Genomic DNA, 24,127 nt, shown 5'->3' on the forward strand with positions numbered 1-24,127 from the left:
GAGTGATATACTTCCCAAGTTTAGCAACGCTCTGAAAGCAAAAGTCTTCGTCATGATGAAAATAATGCATAAATTAAACGGCACCTAACTCTTATTGAACAAGCTGGTGTTCAGTTCGTTGACCCAAAAAGAAAATTAAGTTGTCTTAATGGTACTCTTAGTGTGAATATTCATCTGTTTTTAAACACCAGTAGTTACTTCAACTGCGTATGCTGGGAAGTCTCTTGTTAGTTTGGGAATTCAAAATATGCTGAACAAAGACTGCAGTGATCAAATCTTTTAACTAAATATCCTGGTTTATTTCAAGAAACTAATTCTTCAGTAACACTGTTCATCCAGTCATGAACAAATAATGCTGAATGCCAAAACAATTTCCAAATCCATCAGTGAACTTATGTTGTGCAGCTGATACTTGAGCTAAAATAAGGTTTAGTTGTTTTTTTATTTTTTTAATCTTTTCTGTTGACTTAAATTGTTACTGAAGGGAGAGGTTCTCTGATCCACCACCAGGTGGTGCTGCAGGACCAATTTATAGCCTCCTGCTGAGTCTTATGTCAATATGTAACTTCAAGAGTTTCATCAGGTAAGAAGTAACTGATCTAACCAGCAGTCTGGTATCTTTTAAATGCTTGATAAATCACTTATTAATGAAATGACCAGTACCTGAAATGTCACAAGACTTATCCTGTGCAAATGCTTCTGTTTTGAATGAAGTCTTTTAGTTCTTGGTTACTTAAGAATATGTAACCAGTTAAGTACTGCATTTATACAGCATGTTATCACTGCTTGAGCACTCCCAGAATATTAATCTCAGTTAAAATAGTTCAGTGTCTAATAAGAAAATTTGCTTCATGAACAGGTCAGAGTGTTTGTCTTGAACCAGCCTGTAGAGATGAGATGGTAACCTGCTCACCACCTGAACCACAGCCCAGATTAATGGAATTAATATTTGCCTTTTGATAAACTCCATGTAGTGTTATGTAATCTATTTTTTTGCCCAGCAGTTTAAACACGATAACCAGGTTTTCTGGAAAAGAAGTTTGACAGTTGGATCCATCAATTTCATCAGTCTTTGTATTTCTTCCTTCTTCTCAGCCTATTGCAGCACAGTCTTTTTTGATCCAATCTGAAGTTAATAGCTTGCATTTTAATGACTCAAGAACAAGTTCTACACATTATTTGACCATGGCTTTCTTCCCAGAGCTCAAAAATAGTTGTTCAATGCCATTTAGTGACTCTGATTTCCTTGGTGTGAATGTGTGTGTGGTTGGCTCTGTGATGGGATGACGGTGTGCGCAGGGTGTGCACGGCCTTCACTCGTAAACAGTTTAGCTTCCAGCAGCCCAAGACTGGATAGAGAGGTGCAGAAGAAGGCTGGATGGTCCCACTTGGTCACATCACCCTGTGACACCATGGTACAGATGACACACATGCTGCTTGTGAAAATGGCGCCAGCATCTCTCCAACCAAACAGACATCAGCCTCAATAGCAGCAGCCTTGGTCTAACGTCTTAAAAATCAGTGATGAAATTCCCTGGAAATTAAATGAGAAAAAAAATTGTGTTTTGGTGTCTTTCAGCATTTGGATTCAATTTTTTTTTTTTTTTTTTTTTTTTTTTTTTTGCAAATTGGAGATCATAGCAGTGAACAACAGTCCATTTAAATTTATTTCTGACAACCTTCATATGAAAAATTAGACACATACACATGACAGATACAAACTGTACAGGATTTGAATTTAAATGTTCCTGAGGGCTTCAACAACTGTAAAAGCCTAAAGACAACCACCATCTTTCACTGTGCTGCACTTCCCTTTATGTGCATGTGTTGCAATAATGCTCAGGTTGCAGAACCTAACCTGCAAAAACATAAATTGAGTGGTCATTTGCTAATATTTTTTTTTTTTGCATTAATGAAATCTTCATATATTTCTTTCCTAAATTAATTTTACTTATTTTAATAGATATACAAATATTTAACAGTAACCCTCAAAGAACAATTAAGTGCAAGTGATAACATGCTTAACTTACACGGGTGCATGCACATAAGCAAAAAGTAAACGTACAGTATAGTCAACAGTACCTCACATCATCGTTCCTGGTATTTGCACAGCTCATAAACAAACGCAGATATAGGGATTCACAACACAAACATGCATAGCATTGCATAAACGTGAAAGATTCATCACAGTGCGTGTAGCAGCAGCAGAGATTCTTTAAAAGTAAGAAAACATTCACAATCATCATAGGTAGCTTTAAATTCTGACAAGAAGAAAAGTAATGCAGTGCTCATGCAACGCAGCAACATTGTGGGTGAGCTGCAACCAAAATCAGGTGGGAATAAAGTGGTCTTTCAAGATGAATTGCACTATGGCCTTGGAGTATTTCTAATTCAATTTTCTCATTGTTCCATTAATAATAAGGAAGATTTAAGTCATACCTTTGTTTTGTTTTTTTCAGAGAATAAACACAAGTGTAAATAGTACATCACAGAAACTATACACAAAGATACATTTATAGATACTTATTACATTTTCACAGCCTTGCAACTTTTCCGAGAGCAAACAGACTGCTGCAGACGGAACAGTGGGAGTTTTACTGTGTATGTCAGGAAGCACTTATGCTGTATTTACCCATTTAACGGCGGTTATTATGGTCAGCACAGTCACCTTTGTACAATTGTGTTACCAAGGCCTCTCTGTGCATGTGTGGGTGTGTGTGTGAGACTGAAATCTCAATTCCTATTGGATTAATAGGTATTAACTGGCAATAAGACTCTGTAACTCATTGTAAATAGTGTTTATTGTGTTTTGGTTTTTTTTGGTGTTAATTTCATTCTTGTATGCTTACATCAGTCACCACTTAGCTCAGCCCGATATATATTAAGAATTAATATAACTCATTTAACTTTACTCTGCCTTATTGATATCTACTTTTCTTACGTGCTTTTTGTCTGTATGGAGCTATTAAGAAGAATTTCCCCTGGGATTAATAAAGTATTTCATTGCTATTCTATCACTGTATCCAAAAGAATGATGCCTATTGAGTGAAGCTTCCTATTATCTTGCCTTATTATCTGTTTTATCAGTTTTGCACCCCCTAAAGGTGCAGTATTGATATTGATGGAATGTCAGCTTTGCCATCTTATTTACCATCATTTAAACAATTACATTACATGGGCATTCATGTCTTCTTTCTCCTGTCTTGGTTGACAGAGAAATCAATAGAGTTTAGAGGGACTCTCAACATTATCTCGTGTTAGGAAGCATTATTACAAGGAAAAGCAATAAAAAGTCTGCCCGACAATACAAAGTCTTCTTTAAAAGGACTGTATTGATGCTGTGTCACATTCCATGTGAAGTATTGCAAGGTCGATCTAAATGGTAAACTGTAGGATAGATTGCCGTGAAATTTTGAAGAAGTCTCTGGCGCTAGTTACACTAATGGCTCATCTCTTAACCTGCCCTTTCACATCTCCATTGGCTAAATTCTGTTCAGTAATTTACTTAGGAACCACAAATCTCTACCAGGATAGTTTCTCATCAGCTTAAGTGGTACTCAGTTTAAATTTAGTGCTGATCAGCGAATAGTGATCACTGTTGGTGCCGTATTTACAAAGCATCAGTGCAGTTTATACCAAAATAGTCGGGACTGGTTAGCATGGCTGCTGACTAGTTAAGACATTAATAATCTGAATAAGCATGTTGGATTATTAGACAACGGCCTGCTTCTGATGGTGAATGCAGAATGAAATAGACAAACTCTTGAACCTCTAGTTGATGTTCAAAAGACTGTTTTACAAAAAAAAAAAAAAAAAAAAAAAAAAAAAAAAAAAATTCACATTCATGCATAATGTTCATCTCTTGGCTCCCCCCAGTACACTTCTCTTTTCCTGGTCTTCATGTGATCTGCTGTGTCCCATAGTCCTGTCAGTTTAGTTTTCTCCATGGCAAAACTCATCTTGCAATGTTGAAACCCATCCATGAGTCAGGGGAAGATTATCGGTCAGTGCAATCATTCTTTTTACAGAGGAAGGGTCAGTCACATGTAAAATGTCTCCACTGTGACTGATACTTGTCTTTGTGCGCTAAGATGCTGAGTACAGAAATCCAGTATTCACGTGTTTCATGTTTGTAGATTCCCGAGCCTCCCGTCCTCCAGAGCCAGCTCCGCCTGCGGGTCATAGAGGTAAACCTGAGTACATGCTGCTCTGTGCAGCTGTCTCGTCTCGTGGGTCGCGCTGTATGTTGTGGTCGAGGGGTAAAGACAGAGCACAGTGCGCCGTCGTCTTCACGGCTCCTTTGCTGAAGCGACAGCTCAGCAGAGAGCACAGGTGGCGAAAAACAGACTTGCGGCAGATGATGAAGACCCAGGGATCCACGATGGGGTTGACGGCGTAGAAACGGAAAGCGGTCAGGTTCTCCCTGTCTCCACAAAATGGATGAATGGCGTTGATAAAACCTGCAATCTAGAGAGAGAGAGAGAAAAAGTGAATTTTATTTCTGAAACTTTAACTTTAACAAGACAAAAGAAAGTCACAAAATGTGCAAACCGAACAAAAATAACAAAAGAAAAAAACACAGTGCATAAATGCACATGAAATTGACTACTAATAATATCTCTAAATGTATTGAATGATAGGAGAGATTCCGGCATGGTCTCACCACCAGAGTGCAGGGTGGGAAAATGGCTGCTTTTCCCACAGCTGCCTAAACAGTAGTTACATAAGGCATCAAGATAATTTGGAAATGTACCTTGTAGACAATGGCACACCATTGTTATTGCCTATTTATATTCATAGAAGTCTGACTCACTAGATAATAGAGAGCAGGAGAGTCAGATACTTTGCATTAAAACCCAACGATGCTTACTTAATCCAATCCAAGTAAGACGGAGGAGGTTGCATGCTGATACTAAATGTCAACTCAATCAATGACAGAAAAGATGGCAATTACAAAGGCCTTCAATTGGCTATAAAGTAAAACAGTGTTCGTTTATGACATAAATGCAATGAAATTTTCATTGTTTTTATTCAAGTTTTCAACATGTAGCCTAATTAAAAGATCACTGTCTGAGTTTCTGTTAGTATGATGGCATCTTATTGATGTGTTTTCCTATCTACCTGATAACTGATCTGTAAAGATTGAACGCTGAGCGGTTTCAAATGTGTTCATGTGGGAATGCGACCGCGTGTGCAGCATCAGTATCAGCTACAGATGTGGTTTGTCTTGTTCGAGGCTTTGCAAAATGTCAACATCCGTTTCCAATAGAAATACAAAGTGTCCTAAATACAAACCAGTGCAAAGCTACTTGACAAAAGCATAACTCTTTTTTTTCCTCTTGCAATTGACCTTTCAGCTCTGATGGACCACAGACAGACAGCTCAGACAGCAGCTGCTGCTTGCTTGCTTACTCATGCTGAGCAGAGAGAGAGAGAGAAGCAGCAGCTGGCTCAGGAAGCTTCTTTGTCACCTTGTTCATCTTCCTCTATCAACAATCCCCCATTTCCCTCAATGCAACATCCAACAAACAGTGGCCTAATGAATGGCTTGTGCTGATTGAATGCTTTTGTACATTCGTGTAAATGTTTCCCTGTTGCTAGGGTCCGAACTGAAAACTAATAAGTGTGCGACAGTGTGAGAGGGGCCAGAAGGAGAACATCCAGAGCCGGGCCAAATCAGTCGAGTAGAAGGATCATCAGACAAGCAGAAAGTCCAGACATAAGCCATATGTCTTAACATGCAGAATAATGGACTCACACTGATCAGTTCGCGCACTGATTGAAAGATATACTTACAAGGAAGAAAGTCTCTCAACCGGGTGCAAATTCATTGCAATGTGGCTTTCGTGTTGAGGACAGGAGTTCAAAAACAAACATTTGGAAAAGAGTCATCACATGTGTGAGTGGGGATTACAGATCAAAGTGGAAAAAAACAACGTCCAGATGTTCCTCACTTTTTGGGAAGTGATTAAGCTCTTTGAGGTTTTGTGAACTTTTTGTATTGCTCAACTCGTGCTGTCGGATGATTTCAGCGGTATTTACCCATTACAGCTGCATTCACATGCACTGACATGCATGCCATGTAACCAGATAAAGCGGCATAGAAGATGGATGGATGGATGATCTACAGGAATTTCACAGAAAGCTACAGTTTCTTCTGTTGAACAGTTATTGCTCAGCATTATATCTGGCTTTTCTGTGATATGTAATGGCTTCCTCCGTCTGTATCATTCATCTATTGATTTTTCATCCAGCTCAGAGTTCAGAAGAATTGGAGAGACCTATGTGCTTCCCACGCATTTCCAATAAAAATGCTTGAAAGTAGAATTGAAATGTTTCATTTTCAGTAATCAAATGCACCAAGTGTTACATCTTCCATCACTTTCAGCGATCATCTAAAGACAACTCAAAGCTCCATATTGATTTGTATTGGATGTATCGTAGTTGTTTGACACGGCTCGTTACATCATTGAACTGCAAGCCCATAAACACAATGAAAAAAGCAGTGAAATCTGTGGGGAAAAATGTATTTTGGATCATTGGAAGAAGCTTGAGTGAGAAAAAAAACCCACAAAGATATAGGAAGATCATGCAAACTCTCCTGACAAATGACACAGTGCTGAATTGACCCCAGTTATCATGAGATGACAACATAAACTACCAACCCTGATTTGCACCAGACCTTTGTTAAATTTTATGCTTTCATGCAAAATCAACCAAGTTCTCTAAATGTGGCAACATCATGTTTTACTAAAGGGTTGTGCAAAAAACCAAAACACACACAATGTATAATCACTTAATAATGGGTTCTATTGGGTTACTTAATGGGTTTAATTAATTTGCTTCACCAGAGTGAATACTTTAAGTAAAAGTAAAGTTACGGTGTACTGTGATATAAGACACTAACAGACTCAAAGACAAATGTCCCTGGTTCTCCACTCAAAGTTATTGTCCCCTGAATTTATCACACCGCACAGCCAGAAACATTTCAAACAGACATGCCACCTCATACGCTCCGCCATCATCATCGCTTTGTTGTCTGACTCCACATTACCACCCTCACTTGTGCGTCTGTTTCTGCATGCCACCCTGCCTCTTATGGTCCTCTCCGCAGACCTTAAGTCCCACGGAGAGAGCCGTAAATCACCAGCCGTCATCCCGAAGCACCGCGGGCTGTGGGGCCAAAACTGATGACTTGTCAGGCTCTCCTTAAACAGGGGTTGGGGGGGGGGGGGGGGGCGGGTGGGGGTATTAATGCATCAGACTGCGGTTAAAGAGCCGACCAGAGACGGTGCAACAGGGCAGGAGGATGGTAACCATCAGGCGGGAGAACAGAGGTGCACGCAGACCTTTGAAGGAACAAACTGTGAAAGTGCTTATAGACGTATAAATTCAACAAATGTGAATCTATCCACACATGCACTGTACAAACACATGCATTCAGTACATCGCAGGCAGCTGACTCGGCATGTCGAACATGTGCAAACACATCCAGCATCATCCGCAGCCGACCAACCAGCAGGGCTGGTTATCAGTAAGGTCAACTCATTTTAGATTTAAATGTTGTCTTTAGTTATTACTATAAATGTACTTATCACCAGGGCCAGAGCTTTAGGGAGGGACGAGGATGGCAGTGGGGCCTCGTCCAGGTTGATATAGTTTAGTTGGGTGCAAACAGAGAAGTATTTATTTAGTAGCAGGAAACCTGGCGACCTGGTAAAAACCCACACATGCACAGGAAGAGCCCTGAGTCTGGAACCAGGGCATCCTTTCTGTAAGGTGAGACTTTCAATCACTACTTCACCGTGCAGCCCCCATCTAAATACATCAGGCCTAAATCTTTTTAGCTGGCCGTCTGATTTGCCTGTGACTCAGACTGGGCCTGCACCTGGACCCAGTCCGTCTGGTGTTAAAGTGTATATATCCTGTCAGAAATACATGAGATGCTATTTGAGGTCGATGATTGCAGCATCTTTCAGGAAACAGACCACATAATGGACGTCTACACTCTAAGATCCATTATTTTCCATCTCGTGGTCCTGGCGGACTCCTGCTTGCTCTCTCTTCCTGATCCTGTTTCACTGCGCGATCATTACATAACTATGAGAAGAGACAAGAGAGCAGAGATTATTCTCCTCTCAGAGACGACTGTTTACAGTGAGGAGAAGTGCTGTCTCTGGAGGAGTCTCATATTTTGGGAAAAAAATTAATTTTTTTTTCCAGTCTTGCGTGTTTGATTTATATTTTTACAAATATTTAATTCATTTTGATAAAGCAAACAAAATTGACAAAACGTCATCTGTCTAGTCAGTATTCGGGAGAAATTGGGTATTTGCACTATGAAGCAAACATACAGTAATATGGTTAAATTGTCTGCTTTGTTCACTGATGAGTTGCTGACTGTCTAAAAGACATTTAGTGCTGAGCAGGTTGCAGATAATCAAAATTCATAAGAAAACTGCATTTGTGATGTTTTAATATCTGCTGACTAAAATACAATGTGATTTATTCCTGTTGTGGGCTGGTAGTCTTTAAAGATTGCGTCCTGCTTGGTAACCACTGGTTGCGTTTACAAGGTCATTGATGTGCAGATGTATAAACCCCCAGAATATCATGAATCAGCGCATCAATCCCATAATGCTTTGCACTGTGAAACTGGCCATTTGTGACACACACACGATCCCACATGTAGTTTTTTCCCTGAACTCTAACCTGAGAGAAGAGCATGATGTGCATTTTCTGTCGTGATGTGGAAGCGTCTCCTGTACGGGACAGTTTTGCTCAGCACTTCAATATTTCTCAAAACACCGTGCGTAAGAAGCTGACACGTTTACAAATCTCTGTCGGTGGGAAACAATCTGATTTGCAGTTTACAAGGACTCTGATGGGATCATAAACAGGGTTACACGACTTCCTCTGATCTGATCGTAATCTCAATGGGGTCAATCTAACCTGATTATTCTCCAATTATCATCTAATCTGATAAAAGTTTTTACATGATGCGAATTTAATTGGATCTCCTCATAATCGAATTACTGGCAGGTAGAACAGCCTCCTGCCTCCTGCAATGCTTAAAACGTGGCAGGTGAGGAGGATGAATGAATGGATGAGGGGTCATTTTGAGAATAGATTTAAAACTGATATTACTCATATTGCGCATATTGAAAGTGAAGCTGTTATTGTTATAAACACAGTTTTAAAAACCTTTGATGTGTTTCGACACATAGTATCTATCAGAAATATTCTGTATTGAAACTACAAAACCAGTTTAGATCATTAAGTTTGCCAAACACTTATGGCAAGTACAAATTCTTGTATTACCATAAATTCAATTTAATCAGTTTGGATCCCAAAGGATGGGCCAGAGCAAGTGCAATGTGCTTTTAGTTTTCAGATCATACAAAGAAAGCAATGCAGAAACACACACACACACATTGTTAATGATCTTGCTCTGATATCAGCAAACCCTTTACAGATGTCGAGCTCCACCAGCAGTTCTGAGTCATTGCTCTTCTCTAGATGTTGTTTCAGATGTTTGTGACATACTTTACAAGTCGTCACTTCATACATCAATTGCGTCTAACACACAAGACTCAGATGTTCTCATCTCACTCTTGAACAACAAGCAACTCCGCAGATGTTCCACCGCTGCTTTGAAATGAGCTGCAGCTTGACGTGAGGCTAAAGCCAGTGTGACACAAGAGCACAACTTCATAAAGGCAACTGAAACTCGGTGCTGTGTGTGCTTCAAACCACGTGTGGCGATACAAAGCATTGCTCAAATAGTTTTGGCTCATCAGGTATTTAGACTAATTTCAAATTCAAGGTATCACCATGAAGAGATTCAAATTCACTCTGCAGCGTGGCGACAGTGGTGAAAATAGAAACTTCTTTTTAAAAACACCTTTAAAGGAAAATGTTCACATCTATGTAATTTAACTGACACACAAATACACCTGTTCATAGACATTATAGAAGTACAAGTTTTCTTAACTTCTGTAGTCCCTGTGAGTATTACCTGGATTACCTTTTACAAAAACCCATGCCCATGCAAAGAGAACATGCAAACTTCACACAGAAGTTTGCTCGGGCCAGAGAGCTCTCACAATGGGGTGAAAGAGTTCACCTTTGCACACAACTCTGTTGTCACCAGATTTAAATAGTTTCACATATTTGCTGATGTAGCATGTGATCATGTGATCTTTAGGTCAAACAAACTGTAACCTTCTGATTCACTGTGCAGGACGTTCACTTTGGAAATACTAACATCACCGTGTTAGATGCTATCCAGCCGTCAGGGATCGTGCACAGGAGGAAGGGGTCAAACCACCGTGATTAAAAGCGATCCGCTCTAACAGCAGGGCTGACTGTGGCATGTGTGATTTATGTTGAGACTCATGCGCTGCATATTTAGGTTACAGGATGAAGGTTCACGCTGCGTTTGGTGATTTCGCCTCTGCCCACGCATCTGTAAGGAAGTCACCGAGAAGGCGGTTTGCGATGTATGACATACAGGAAAACATGCAGTGGGTGTTGTGAGCAGGAAGAAGGTGACACATGCATCATGTGCATGTTTCAGTCTCATCAATAGATTTGTCTATCCACCACTTCTGTAGAGACTTTCTTTCTCTGTGGAGAAAATATCCTCACCCAGTATTACTTAGATTGGTATTACTTGAGTTGAATTGGTATCACTTATTGAGTTTACATCAGAGACGTCATAAACATACAGTGGTGTTTACTGAGTGGCAGTGAAACCGGTCTGTTTTACAACACATTACCTTCAGTGGAATTACAGTGACTGCACGTCCAATAACGAGTTTTCACTTCGAGAAGTTCCAAAGAACTGCAGCCGTTAGGCCTGTTAGCACCGTGCAAAAATAGATTCAAGTCACAGAACGGTGCAACAGTTGTGACTGAAGCTGCAGAGAACGGAGCAGAATGCAAGGTGACAAAACTCTGTAAATGTAGATATTCAAAACACACAACTGCGATCTGCAGCAAGTCCTGCATGTTGACCTTCGCGTCATTGTCCGTTTTGCTTTGTGAAGAAACTTATGAAATGCTGAGTATGAAATTAAGTTTTCATGGCAATGTCAAATTAGCTTGCTAATTCTCCTCATTGACAATAACCACAATAATAACAGAAGAGAAAAAAAAAACAGGTCAGTCTATTGCTTCAGAGAAAAAAAAAAAACATTAAACCTCAAATATATATTTTTTTATAGACACTCAAAGGAGGAAGTGGAAGTGAGGAACTGTTGAAGAGCCAGAAGCCATATTGTTCTAACTGACCAATGTACATTTTGATGTGGGCTCATACTATATGAGTCAGTTATTATGTTGACACCGAGCATGTTTCAAAATTTTGCACCTATTACGACACTCTGAGAGGCCCACAGCATTTCTTCACTTCACTGCTGCTCTTATGTATCTGCCTGATATTTAGTGGTGATTTACTGGCAAGGAACAGCATCCACTTAAAACCACTGGCGTATTTAAAAACATGGGTCCTTAGTTGTGCACGTTTATCCATCATGTTCTTCTCAGCTGTGCATTTCAGCAATTTGGAGAATGATGAACGTGGTTCAGTGAGCTTCCCAAGCGATATAAGGAGACACAGATTTATTGTAAAGAGAAAAAAATCCTAATGTAGCTCATATTTCTGGCAACCAGAGAGCAGTTTGTCAAGTCATGCATTTTTCATGAGGACACTGGTTTTCAAGTGATGAAAAAAAAACCCGTCTGGTATCATGTGACAGGCCTGGCCTTTCAGCTGTATGTGATTCATTTTCTGATCTTTCTGGATTCTTGTATGCTTCCCAAGTCCGGACTTCACTCCAGTGATATAAACCTGCAACAATCTTTCCAAAACAAACCTGTGAAGTGTTGTGATTAACATCCTCCAGTCACTATGTGTTTCTTTTTCAAAAAGTGGTTTAGTTTGGTTTAAAATAGCCAAATATAAATCATTTAGTAACTCTTGCATCTTGTATGATTTTGTTATTGACTCAAACATAACAGAATGTATTGTTTTTTGTTTTTTTTTTAATACCAAGGAAAAATGAAGAATAGTCAACTGGTCTTCAGTCGGAAAATGCTAAATTTATCTCCATCCATTTAAGATCAGTCAACTTCTTGAAGTCTTTACCAATCACAAAGGTTAAGTCCTAACTGGTCCATGCAGTTTTAGAACTAAATGTGTTGTTTAATGCATTTTCTTTCTTATGGTGAAAAATGAACCAAGCTATGATTTTCACAACGACAGACGACAACAGCAGACAGGCACTTTTACTGCGGCTATAAGAGGTGTTTGCTGTACGCTATGTACAGCTCAAGCTTTACAGTAATACCAATAAAGCTGTTCATCTGACATCTGTTGCTTTATTATTGCAATCCATCCATCACTCCAGGCGCCTTCAGCCGTATCTGCTCACGCCTTCATCCTTTCACATTCAAACTTCCACTTATGTCAGTGAATTACCTGCTCCGGTGACTAAATATTTGCTTGAACTACATGAACTCTACTTTACGCTGACTGACGACAAAGGAAGGTCAGGTGTATCTTAAAGACCCCGAGGCGTCGTGGAAACCACCTGTTCTGCCCGCCGGCATCTGGGTGGAGAAACTCACTTCTGAAACAGACACATTCGTCAGTCCTTGATTGTTTTGTTGTCTTCCTTAATTGAAGATGAATTTCAGTTGCGACTGCTGGACGCTGGTTGGACAGGTGTCGTTCACTGATTGAGAGCCGCAGGGCTGCTTCAACAACCCTGCTTGAGCTGCGTGTTTTCTCCCTTCTGTCCTGCTGAGGCATTTGATTACCAAATCTTGCGTTCACCTGAACTGCTCGCGTGTCTCTTTCTTCTGTCATAGAAATCAAAGTCCAGTTAGTGATAATCATGCAGAGTTCAGAAGTCACACGTTACATGCATTGATTATCTGCAGGAAGCCATTTGAACAGAACTGACACAAATCTGCAACTTCTCAGGCTGTTTTCCTTTTTTTTTAAATATATATATATATATATATATATATTCTAAACACATTCCATGATCATATAAACTTTTATCCCTACCCTGTTAACGCTGACAGGATTTAGCATGAGTACTTCTCATAACAATATCTCAGACTTATGATGTTTATGATGTGTAGTAAAATTCAAAAAGTACCGTAAAGTAGAGAAAAGAGCCTTGTGTGACTTTGACTGTAAATTCTTTGCATTGTTAGAACTATCTCTCAGTCAGCATTATTGTTACTGACTGTATTTTTAGTGCACTGAGAGAGTTTCTGGAGTCACTGGGGAGTTGAGGAAACGTATTCCCATTACATATTTTCAACTTCTGTGCACTTGTAAACTATGTCTCTGGTTCACTCTAAATCCCAAATAATGGAATCCATGCTGAGGCCTGTCTGCAATTACCCTGTTGAATTTGGCAAGTCCCTGTCGTGTACATTTCATTTTATCGACTTGGTTTATCCTTTGAGATGTTGATGTGGTGCAGTCGATCCTGCTTTATTCACAGAACAAGAAGGGAGGTTTGTCCCTCCAAATGCCCAGTCGAACAGTAAAAAAAAAAAAAAAAAGACTCTGCAGCCTGTGTTAAAAGGTGTACAAATGTCAAGTGAATTTTTTAATACTGCCTTCAAGTGAACCATTCAGCAGCTGCTAATAGTGCAGCTGCAGATAATTTTGACTACAATTACTTTACAACTTTACTTTGGACTCCACATACACTTGGAACCACAGCATGACCAGCACAGCTGTGCAATACCTAATTTTCAGAAAAGCGCAAATAATCACAAAAACCTTGCATAATAATTATAGATTAAAATCACAAAACACACATCGGTGAACTTGTGTAAGTATAATAACTGCATGAACGTCACTTCTCTCTGTCTGGCAGAATCTCGTCGTGCTTCATGAGCTTATCAGCTCAGCGAATTGAATCGAACAAGTGTCAAGTGTTTTCTTTTGTCATGTGTCCTGTGGCACCTCGGTCAGCACATTGTGCCTCCAGGTTTGTTTGATATGAGGGTGTTGTATTTCACTGCCGTGCCTCAGCCAAGTTTTATTAGGCCATATATCAACTGACACCGCTGCCAAGGTGAGGAAAGAAACAAGAAGCGCTTTGTTTTTCCGTTCAGACATTTCCCGAAGAATCTAATTCATTGCATCGTCACCTCGTGTGTTGAGTCACGTTTGGGTCTTGTTGAAGTCACAGTTGGAAAAATAAGCCGAGAGATTAGGCCTAATATATTTATACAAGACATAAGAGTGTTTCTAATGGATTAAAGTAATAAAAAAAAAAACAACCTTCTTTCTACTGTGCTCTCAAAGACTAACTCGTCGAACTTGTAGATATTTTTGCTACGATTTTGAGAGAATACATGTTCAGTCTCTGGGGCTCCAAATGTATAAAATCTACAAAACACTGACATTTAACATTTCCTTTTCCTTTTTTTTTTTTTTTTTTTTGGGGGGGGGGGGGGGGGGGGGGGGGGGGGGGGGGGGCTTAAGGTGGTTTTCTAGCCAAGCATCATTTGTTGAACCCATTACAGGTCATTTTGCTTAAGATTATTGGATTTGACCACATATATTAATATTGGGCTTGTTTTGAGGGTGTATTCTTGTGTTTTCTCCAAATACACTCCTGAGGGTTCAGTGAAGGTAGACACACACACACACACACACACACAAAACCTACTCATGACAAATACACCGGTGCAAAGTTTTACAATTTTCCTGAAGCATGAGAAAACTACTCGATAACATTAGAGAATCAGAGTAAAGCAGATAACTGTGAAGACTTCATTACACCAGTAGAAGCATCTGCATGAAGGCTTCTAGCAAGGCGTTCATTGCATCAGCTGCTGATGGCTGGACGCTCGCTCCAATAAGACCTTGAGGGACTAAAGAAATGAGTCTGGAGCTGCATATTGATTGCAGAAGACAGATTTACTCTGGGCTGTTTGCTTGCAAGAAACTAATACCTGTTGCCCAGATCGATCACAGTTTATTATTCAGTCAGTGTAATGAACTAGATGTGGGTAATAAAGCTGTTTTGGAGGTAGATTCTGGAGGGAAAACAAAGATTTCCTCTCAAAGCTTTAACAACAAGCACATAAACAGCTCTGTGAATAAACAGCAAAGCTGTTACTTTTGAATGACACTGTTTAAAACTGAAGTAAAGTAGCCTGCAGAGAAAGATTACCGGTATTCTGTTTCTGTCAGGACAAAATTGTACAAAATCACTTTTTTAAAAGGGCTCCCAGTGCTTCGTGCCCGAGAGCTTTCAGGGGTCAAGTGGATGCCTTTTCCTAGCATAATTTATTCATTTTCATTAAAGAGACCAAGAATAAAACTAGTAGTAAAGTTCAATAAAGGCCATCAGCTGTTCTGAGAACAAGCTTCATAAAACAAGCTTTGAAAATCCTGATATGTTTCAAGAAAACCCATAATTAATGCTTTTTATTTTACTTCTTGGTTAAAAAGAGAACCAGAGCTCTGTAGAGAGTTCTGAAAGGTTCCTTGCCTCAGTTTCTCTATTAGTATGATGTTATCATGGGAAAAGTGTGGTCGTGTGTGTTCGCACGTAGGACGACGCAAAGTGTTACTTTCCACCTTGTGATTGGAGACAAGACCAGTAACTGGTGAAAGTGCAGGTAAGAACGCAGCGCAGTGAAGCCTTGACGGGGCTCAGAGGCTGACTTCACCTCCAAAGGACATCGGAGTAGTTTTCATTTTACAGCCTTGGTGTTCTGCCTTCATACCTCCCAAACGGAGTGCTTTTGGTTCAGTCACACTGAATAGTTCTCCTTCCCAGATCGCTGAACGTTACAGAAAACTGTAAAATGTAAAAAAAAAAAAAAAAAAAAAAAAAAAAAGATGACTCTGGCCAGCATCAAACGGCCAGATGAAAATATTTCTCATGACTGTTTAAATTAGCTGAAGTTCTACAACTTTCAACAAGGAAAATGAAAATGTGTTGAATTTGTGATTCCGAAAGGTTTGATAGGAGATCCTTGGCTCATTGATATGTTTAAAATACATAACTAAACAGACGTTGATGGAATAATCACTTTTGCTCCTCACGTTGGTCTTTAAGAGACTGCTCACCTCTTATCGCATTCTGACGGAAGCCTGAAGCCGATGGTCTCCATCAGCCACGAGCCAAGCAGTTCGATATCTCCACCACCTGGACGGCCTGAATTGAGATCATTTGTTGTCCAGTTTCCTGTGTGCGTGTCGAAGCGAGTAATGTGCAAACGAAACAGGATGAAGCTGCAGATAATCTATCACAGAGTCATTAATTTTGAACCATACAGGCAAGTGCAACAAGAGGAAATATTGTTTAGTCTGTGCGTGTGTGCGTGCACGCTGCACTCAGATTAAATGTTTGACCATCACTAAAGGGATTCCTCATTGTTCCTTTCACAAAGGCAGGCGCTGCTTTGCAGGGCATCACCTTTCCTCGTAGTAGCTATCAATGAAGTTAAAGTGCCAGCAGCACCTGGAGCGCATAAATAGCCCAGGAGATGAAGTTGATCTCTGTCTATACAGCTATTCTTAACCCTCGCAGTGTGTGTCTCCTTACGTTTCAGTGTGGGCCGCTCCCATTCTGTGTAGATTCGTTCCGAAAACCTCGCAAAAGGTCATATATTATGCTGATGACACAAAAGGGTGCTTTCCATTCAGCTAGAAGATGTTTCCTTCTACCATCACGCAATCTGGTGAAGTTGAAATTCTTTAAAAGCACGATTAGCACTCAGGACAGAAAAGACTCAAAGAGGAGCCAGAAACCAGATGTATCCTATGAGGCATGTGCAGTAGGCGGCATTGTTATTAATAACAGGCCAGTCGCACATGAAAGCGTGGTTCATAAAACCTTTTGGGAGGGAAAAAGCCACTGGCAGTAACCCTAGATGCTGTAATATTTTATGGATGCTTGTTTAAAACACATAAACAAAATAAAAACCCACACATCTTGAATACATCCTGAAGACACTTTTCAAGGCTTTCCTGTTCTTTCTCTTTCACTGGTTTCTCAATCTTTACTAATTCAAAAAGAAAAAAAAAAATGTAGTGTTGTCCACCCTGCAGACGCATGACTCTCCTCTACCGGAGGCCTCAATAAGACGCTTCAGCATTACATTCCTCTGAAATGTATCTGCTTGGGCGGTATATATCCTAAACAAACTGAACTCCTATCTTGTGCAGACAGTGATTTTGCTATATCAAGCCTTCAAGCAGCAGCCAACAGGTACAAGCCATCTGCTTATTGTTACTTCAAGAAGTTTCCCTTTATTTGAAATGTCCCATTGGCCAAATCCATCTTTCAGTTTGGAACAGACTCAGACGAAGGAAGCGAGGAATCAGATTAGGCAAATAAAATGCAATCAAGCAGATAAAACGATCGTTCCAAACTTTGCATAAAAGCAGACTCGACTCATCTAAAACTACCTCTGGAAGTTATTATATAGACATCAGGGACTTCCCCCTTTGTGTTCGCACTGAATGAGCCAATCTGGAACTCGTTGGACTCGGGGAGTGTCTGTGAAAACCGATCCAGTCCATCAGCATATTTTCTTTGGCATTCAGACCTGGGTTTTGACTGGGCACGTCCACAGACACCATCGCTCTCGGCTGTTTTTGAACAACCGCAATCGTGATTCTGTTGTCTGTTTTCTGACAAAAGCCCTGCAGGCAGGCAAAGACATGTACCTAAATGTGATTATTGTTAAAATGTTCATTTTAGCTACATTTTGTCTACTGTCAGCATGACGAGGAAAACGCTTGTATTTTTCATTGGTTAAATGAGTGTGTGGGAGGATGAGCCCCTTCTCACAGACCAGTCCTCTCAACCACACTGTGTCCCCACAATTCTCCAGCGACACATGGTTTATTTGGATAGGTAGTTTTGGTTTTGTGGTTAAATGTCAAACTTGGAAATACTGTTCACATTTGATAATATTACTGTAAATGGCTGTTGGGATTCACAGGCAAAAAAAAAAAAAGGCCTTTCCGCTGAAGACAAAAAAACCCACCATGATACATCGTGTTAGGTTTGCTTCATTTTGTTCAGAGGACTCCTTTTTCTTCCTCAACCTGTCAAGCCCCTCAGAGTGATGAGGTGTTGTGCAGCTTTTTGGAGTTGTGATGCTTTTTTATTGTAAATGGATCAAAACAGCTTGTGAGCAGCATCTTCCAAGCAACCATCATTCTCTCTGACTTTGATTCTTCAAAGACAATCTAATCAGCCTCAATTAGGCACATTTTGATTGTTGTGCATTTTTTCCTTGGAGGCAGTAAAGTTTCTTGACCTCTAACAATTTCTTTTATGGGTGGGGTCACAGCTTAACTGCTTTACTCTTTCAGATGTGTGTTAGGGTGCTCTGTGCTCATGCTTCAAAAAATACTGTGAGCGAGCAATAACGAATGTAAACAATAAAACCCTTTATGAGGAAGAAGATACCGTCCACATGTCGGCCTGACTGTGTTTTGGTGAGAAAAACTGAATGTATACAGCTTTGTTTATGAAAGCAACTCCACAGGGTACCATTATGTCTTTATTACACTTTCAACTTCCCAACCTCTGGTCCAGCATTTTGCACTTAAATTGAGTTTTATATCCATCAAGTGTATTTTTAGATCAGCACTATTGGAAGATCTGAAGTAAACCTCGTGCCGCTACTTTCAGCTCAGTGAGGTGAAACTTGGTTTATGGATCTCTCTGCACTTAATGACATCTAACCTCTCATACATGCATCAATAATGGGCTGCAATATTATTCAGTGGAAACTTCATATCTTTAGGCAGAACTTGTGTGATCAATTCTCTTCTACCATGAAGTAAAGTTGCATTTTTGCCTAAAAGAAGAAAAACAGATCGTACGTTATTCCTTATTCACTGGTTATTATTGTGGCAACGGGGGAAATTAGATCTAAACCCACAAATCTTCGCAATGGTGAATGACATGAGTGGAGCGCTTTATTGATCTCGGTATCGACCAGCGATGGCTTTTCTCCTGTGGCTCCAGGAAGAACATTATAGTGAAGGAAGGATGAACAAAGCAGCACATTTGTTCACATGAGAATACAAGCACAATGTGAGTCCAGAGCTGTAATTCATAGTGTGTATTCATTATTAGAAAACATCGTAAAATATATATTTTTTTTCACACACAAGCCAAAACTCTAAGATTTCATTTCAAATGACATAAGACACTACTAAACAGTCAGTGTTGCATGTCTGATTTGGTGGTCTACTCTTTGCATAAAGTTGATTTAGCTGTGTTTACTTGGACTGGCAGTAGACACTTTAAATCTTGTGCAACGATTGGATTTTTTCTCTGTTTTAAATCATTTAACAAGCAGAAACCATATATTCAGTTCATCTATAAAGTTTTCATAGTGTCAAGCGGAGAGCAAACCAAGAAAAATGTGTTTCAAACTCCACCAAACAAATCAGAGCAGCAGAGGTGATCTTATTCATCACACTGACTTCTACGACTTAATGGCTTCTTATCGTTTCCAGTAGCAAGCGTCACACTATAACTGTATAATTCTCGCTGAGGGTTTAAATCAATCGGAGGTGATAAATTACATCAAAGAGCAGGTTTGCAGTGTGACGGGCCTGGGAAGCCCGAGTGTTTCAGGACAAAAATTCACAGGTGATGGATGAGCACGAAATGCACAATCCCCTCCAGAAAATGTCGTTTTTCTGGAGAATGCCTAACAAGTGACTTCAAGCAGCAGCTCACCTTTAAACTCTGACCTTTGAGAAAATATTTCTTTAAAAAAAATGTCACTTTTCTTCTAAAATTCCAACACACTGCATCAAACAGGCCACCGCTTCAAGCTCTGCCCTCCGCTGTGTACGGGCCGGGGAAAATGTTTTCGTGCAAAGCTGCAAGACTGTCAAAACTAATTTCTTAAAAGAAAATCTGAAAGTGTTATTCATCTCTCTGGGCCAGAATTACTCAATGTTTCCTGATTATGCCCTGTGAGACTTCAATTCAGAAGGGAAGTGTTCATTTTTCAGTTATTTTGTTTTTTCCTTCTTCTTTCTTTCTCTGACCTTTGGACAGCCGCTCCTCATGAGAGCGAATGACAGAGAGGCGAGCTGTACGTCTTTGGTCGTGGTTTATCTGGAGCTGGACTGATCCCAGCTGGCTATAGGTGATGGCAGGGAACTCCAGAGAGACAGTCACACACACTCACGTCCAGTTACACCAAAACATTGCGGGTAAATGACTGTTAAACAGAAACACATGTTCAGAAGGAAGCTTGTTTTGGCACACTGTCGTGTGTGTGTGTGTGTGTGTGTGTGTGTGTAGTGCAAAATCTGTCTGACTGTCGCCTTTCTCTGTGAAAGATAAAACTTGCAAGTCCATATTGTAAATAAACTTTACACTCTTTTTCCTGGCAATAATCACCTTGTGCCAGAATATGTGTTTGGCTTCGGGCGAAGCGGCTGGCGTTAATCATGGGCCCGCATGCGTCTACAAGCATGCCGGCGCTGCTTTCAGGCGCTCACGCCGTTCACCACCGCCGACTCAGGTCGTCTGGTTACGACCACAGGGGTGTACATGCCCATGAGCCAACGGGAACACTCCCACACGTCTGCTGAGATGACACATGCATCTTTCATTTCTTACTAACAGGGTCTTAAATCATTCATGTCAATATGTATTCTGCAAGGATCAGGCCTGCGGCTGTAAGGCTGTTTAACGAGAGAGTGTGATACTGATCGGTAAGTCTGCATATAAAAAAACGTGCCATCCCTAAAAATCAAACTGTGATGCCACACAAATCACTTCAGAACTCTTTATGAGTAGCATCTCTTAAAAATGCACAACATAAGTAAACATCTATATTTAGCATGCTGAGAAATAGTGAGAAATACAGCAAATGTGTAAAATAGCTTGTTGCATTTTTCATGATGTCAGCGGGACTGTTAGAGTTTTTTTTAATTATCTGTTTGTTCATTTAACAAGTAATGAAACAGAAAATTCCAACACACTCTACACCAGAGCGAAGCCTATTATTTACTCCAAGGAGACCACATTAAAAACTGGGACTAAAGTTGAGAAACAAGACATAAGTTTTATTCACAAATAAAAACGCGTTTTGGATGCTGAAAACCAGAATAATGCATCGTTATGATAAGCTCCTGTTTCCTCTTTGCATCAGTCAAATTCTTATACTTCTTCATATGTTTTGATTGGTGATGAAGATTCAGACTCTGATCTTCCAACACAGCGAAAGGCTCTCCGACAACCTTGACCTACTTATTACTGAAAAAACCCCCCCATGACGCTGCTAAACCGCTACTCTGTAAATGAAGGAAGTACAGTTACTATGCATTTGTTACAGCATGTAGACTCATTTTGACTCGATTCCTAATGTCTCTTTGACTCCTTGCAGGCTGGTGAGAAACAGTAACGTCTCGTTCTGAGGTGGTTGTGTGTCTCTCACTGACTACCTCATAGTGCTTTGTTTTTTATATATATTTTTTTCTTCATGTAGGTATTTTTCACTGCAATGTTCTGTCCTCCTGAGATGCGACACAAAGGTTTCTTTCAAAGAAAAGCATTGCCACTGTAGAAGCATCCTGTGAGAGTGTGACACATGAAGTCGGGGTTTCCTGAACCCCTTCCTGCGTGTGTTGACATCTCGATGCCGTCATCGCCGCTCACCCTCCACAGGAGCTTTCACCATAAACTCAGGAGGAATACCAAGTCTTCAGGCACAGCGTTTACCACAAACCCTCCAGACACAAGTGCTAAGTAGGTGGTGAATAGCAAGAGCGTGAACCATCGTCTCTTCCTCTGTTTCCTGTAAGCTCCTCCAAACAACGTGCCAGAGCGGCAAAGCCTTTTAAAGTCGCGTTCATTAATCCTGCAGCTGTTCCTTGTTTCCAAAACGTGACATTTCTCAAGACATCATGTCTTGTGCTCAGAAGTTGGGGCTGAGGACTCTTTAATTCTGGACTCCAGCCAGAGGAGTGCTGCCCTCTGGGAAGGGTTAGGTCAGACCAGTCCTCCAGGGTTTTCAAGTTAAGTACGCTCCTCTCAATTAGAGTCGCACACAGATCCAGGCACACAAATACGCGACACAAACACACACGGGCACCGACAGCATGCTGCGTGTGGCGAAGCCGGCGCCTGAGACACGCCTTTTATTAGCAGAGCCCGGAGAGCATGGCACAACCCTCAGAGGCTCCAACCGGGCACAAAAACACACACCACAGGAACGAAAACTAAAACCACCGCCGTGCCATCCAAGCTCTCTCTGCACATAATTCTAAAATGAGGAGGCAAAACTGACTTTATGACTGAAGAGACGGAGGGGGTGCAGAGCCTCCTGGAGACTGGACCCTGTATTGACAGCATGCGATGACTAAAACCACTTAAAAAGTCAGTTTTCTGTTTACAATTAGGCTTCAAGTCTCTTTAATTTGTTTTCATGTCTCTGTAGTTTGTTGTCTTATTCATAGTTCAATGTGGTCAAAAAATGACACATCTGGGTGTCACCTCTTCTCTCTTTTTCCACAGTAAAATGTCAAAACAGGCTGATGATGAATCCTGAATCAGTACGAAAAGTGGAAGTGAGCACTTTCAAGATTGGCAAAAAAAGAAACCACGAGTCTGAGCGAACACGTGCTGAAGGGAAAGAAAACATGAACTCACGGTGAGAGGCAGGGAGCAGACCACGAAGATGACGGTGATGAGCGCCAGCAGCACCAGGTGGTCCATCTCCTCTTCGCCGTGTCCGAACCAGGCCAGGCTCAGCCTCCTCTTCCTCCCCACCGGCGCCACCGAGCTGCGGCGGATTATTTGGCTCCGGTGCATCCGGCACAGGCTCACTATCACCGAGCCGTTGCACACGAACACCGCAACGATCAGCAGCGCCATGAGGGTGGAGTAGGACAGAGAGAAGGCCAGCACCAAGCTGGCCTGCTCGTCCCCTGTTGCATCCATGTCGATGAAGCACCACGTTCCAGGGCAGTACTGTCTGAATTTACCGTAGCCGATGTACGGCAGGAGGCAGAACGCCAAGGAGAAGAGGTAAATCAAGAAAAGAGTGATCTTAGCAAAGCTGCGGCGGATGTGTACGGAGTAGAAATAAGGGTAGCTGATGGCCAGGCAGCGCTCCACGGCCATGGCGCACAGGATGAGGGTGGGCGCCAGGCCGAAGAAGCTCATGGCGAAGCCGAAGAGGTTACACAGCCGCTCACTGCCCAGAGTTATCAGAGACATGTTGCGCGCGTAGCAGATGAAGACGGGCGGGCTGAGCAGGCAGGTGCCCAGCAGGTCCGTGAGGGCCAGGCCGGTCACCAGGATGCAGAAGACCGAGGACCTGGAGCGGTGCTCCTTCTGGTGGACTCCCAGGATGAAGAGGGCCAGCAGGTTTCCCACCACGCCGGCCAGGAACATGATGATGCTGGGAGCCGGCTTCCCGTCCCGACCCACGCTGCAGGACGTAGTGTGACACGATCCGTTGGAAACAAAGCTACTGTTCATGTTTATCGTGCTTGAAAGGAAAACAAAAAGTCAAAAAAGTCTCTGCTTAGTGTGGGAATATCTCAGGATTCCTTTGTAAGCAACAGAAATGTCTTGTTGGTGGAGGATGGAAGGTGACAGGATCCATGATGCTGGACAGAGTTAAAACATGAGTCTCTCTCTTCCTCTATTTCTTCTTTCTTTATTTCTGTGGGACACAAAGAAAGTGTTCATGCTCAGGTAAGAAGCAATTCAATATCCCCGAACCAAGTAAACATTTCTTCACTATCAGTGAAACAAGGAAATTTGACTCACCTTTCAGTGACTCTGTCGCAAAGCAACAAGACATGAAATAAAAACTTCTTCTTTCTTGATTGTTCCTCTTTCGGCCGCTCCGGTTCAGACTGGATGTAAACGCAACCTGTGCACAAACGTCTGAGTCCGGGAGTTTGAAACTGCCGCTGAAGGGGTCCTGACTCCAAATCCAGAGGCTCTGAGAGACAGACTGTCGCGCGTCTCTCTCCTCCTCTGACTTTCCCTCTCTGAGTGTGTGCGGCGCCTCTCTGTGTGTTTCACATCAATGTTTGGTCCCTCCCACTGCTGTGACTCAGATCAGCATT

The 24,127-nt window shown here is 41.3% G+C and overlaps 1 protein-coding gene across 1 annotated transcript; it reads right to left on the reverse strand.

Annotated features, from left to right (window-relative positions):
* Positions 1-1,592: 1,592 nt before the first annotated feature.
* On the reverse strand, positions 1,593-24,039 carry ptgir (prostaglandin I2 receptor). Its single transcript, XM_030108942.1, has 3 exons — positions 23,823-24,039; positions 22,695-23,715; positions 1,593-4,467 (listed from the first exon to the last, which is right to left on the reverse strand). The coding sequence occupies exons 2-3, from the start codon at positions 23,526-23,528 to the stop codon at positions 4,180-4,182; spliced, it is 1,122 nt and encodes a 373-aa protein (XP_029964802.1). The 5' UTR covers positions 23,529-23,715; positions 23,823-24,039; the 3' UTR covers positions 1,593-4,179.
* Between the last annotated feature and the right edge of the window lie 88 nt (positions 24,040-24,127).

Source organism: Salarias fasciatus, chromosome 14, assembly GCF_902148845.1.
Source record: "Salarias fasciatus chromosome 14, fSalaFa1.1, whole genome shotgun sequence".
NCBI classification, from domain to species: Eukaryota; Metazoa; Chordata; class Actinopteri; order Blenniiformes; family Blenniidae; genus Salarias; species Salarias fasciatus.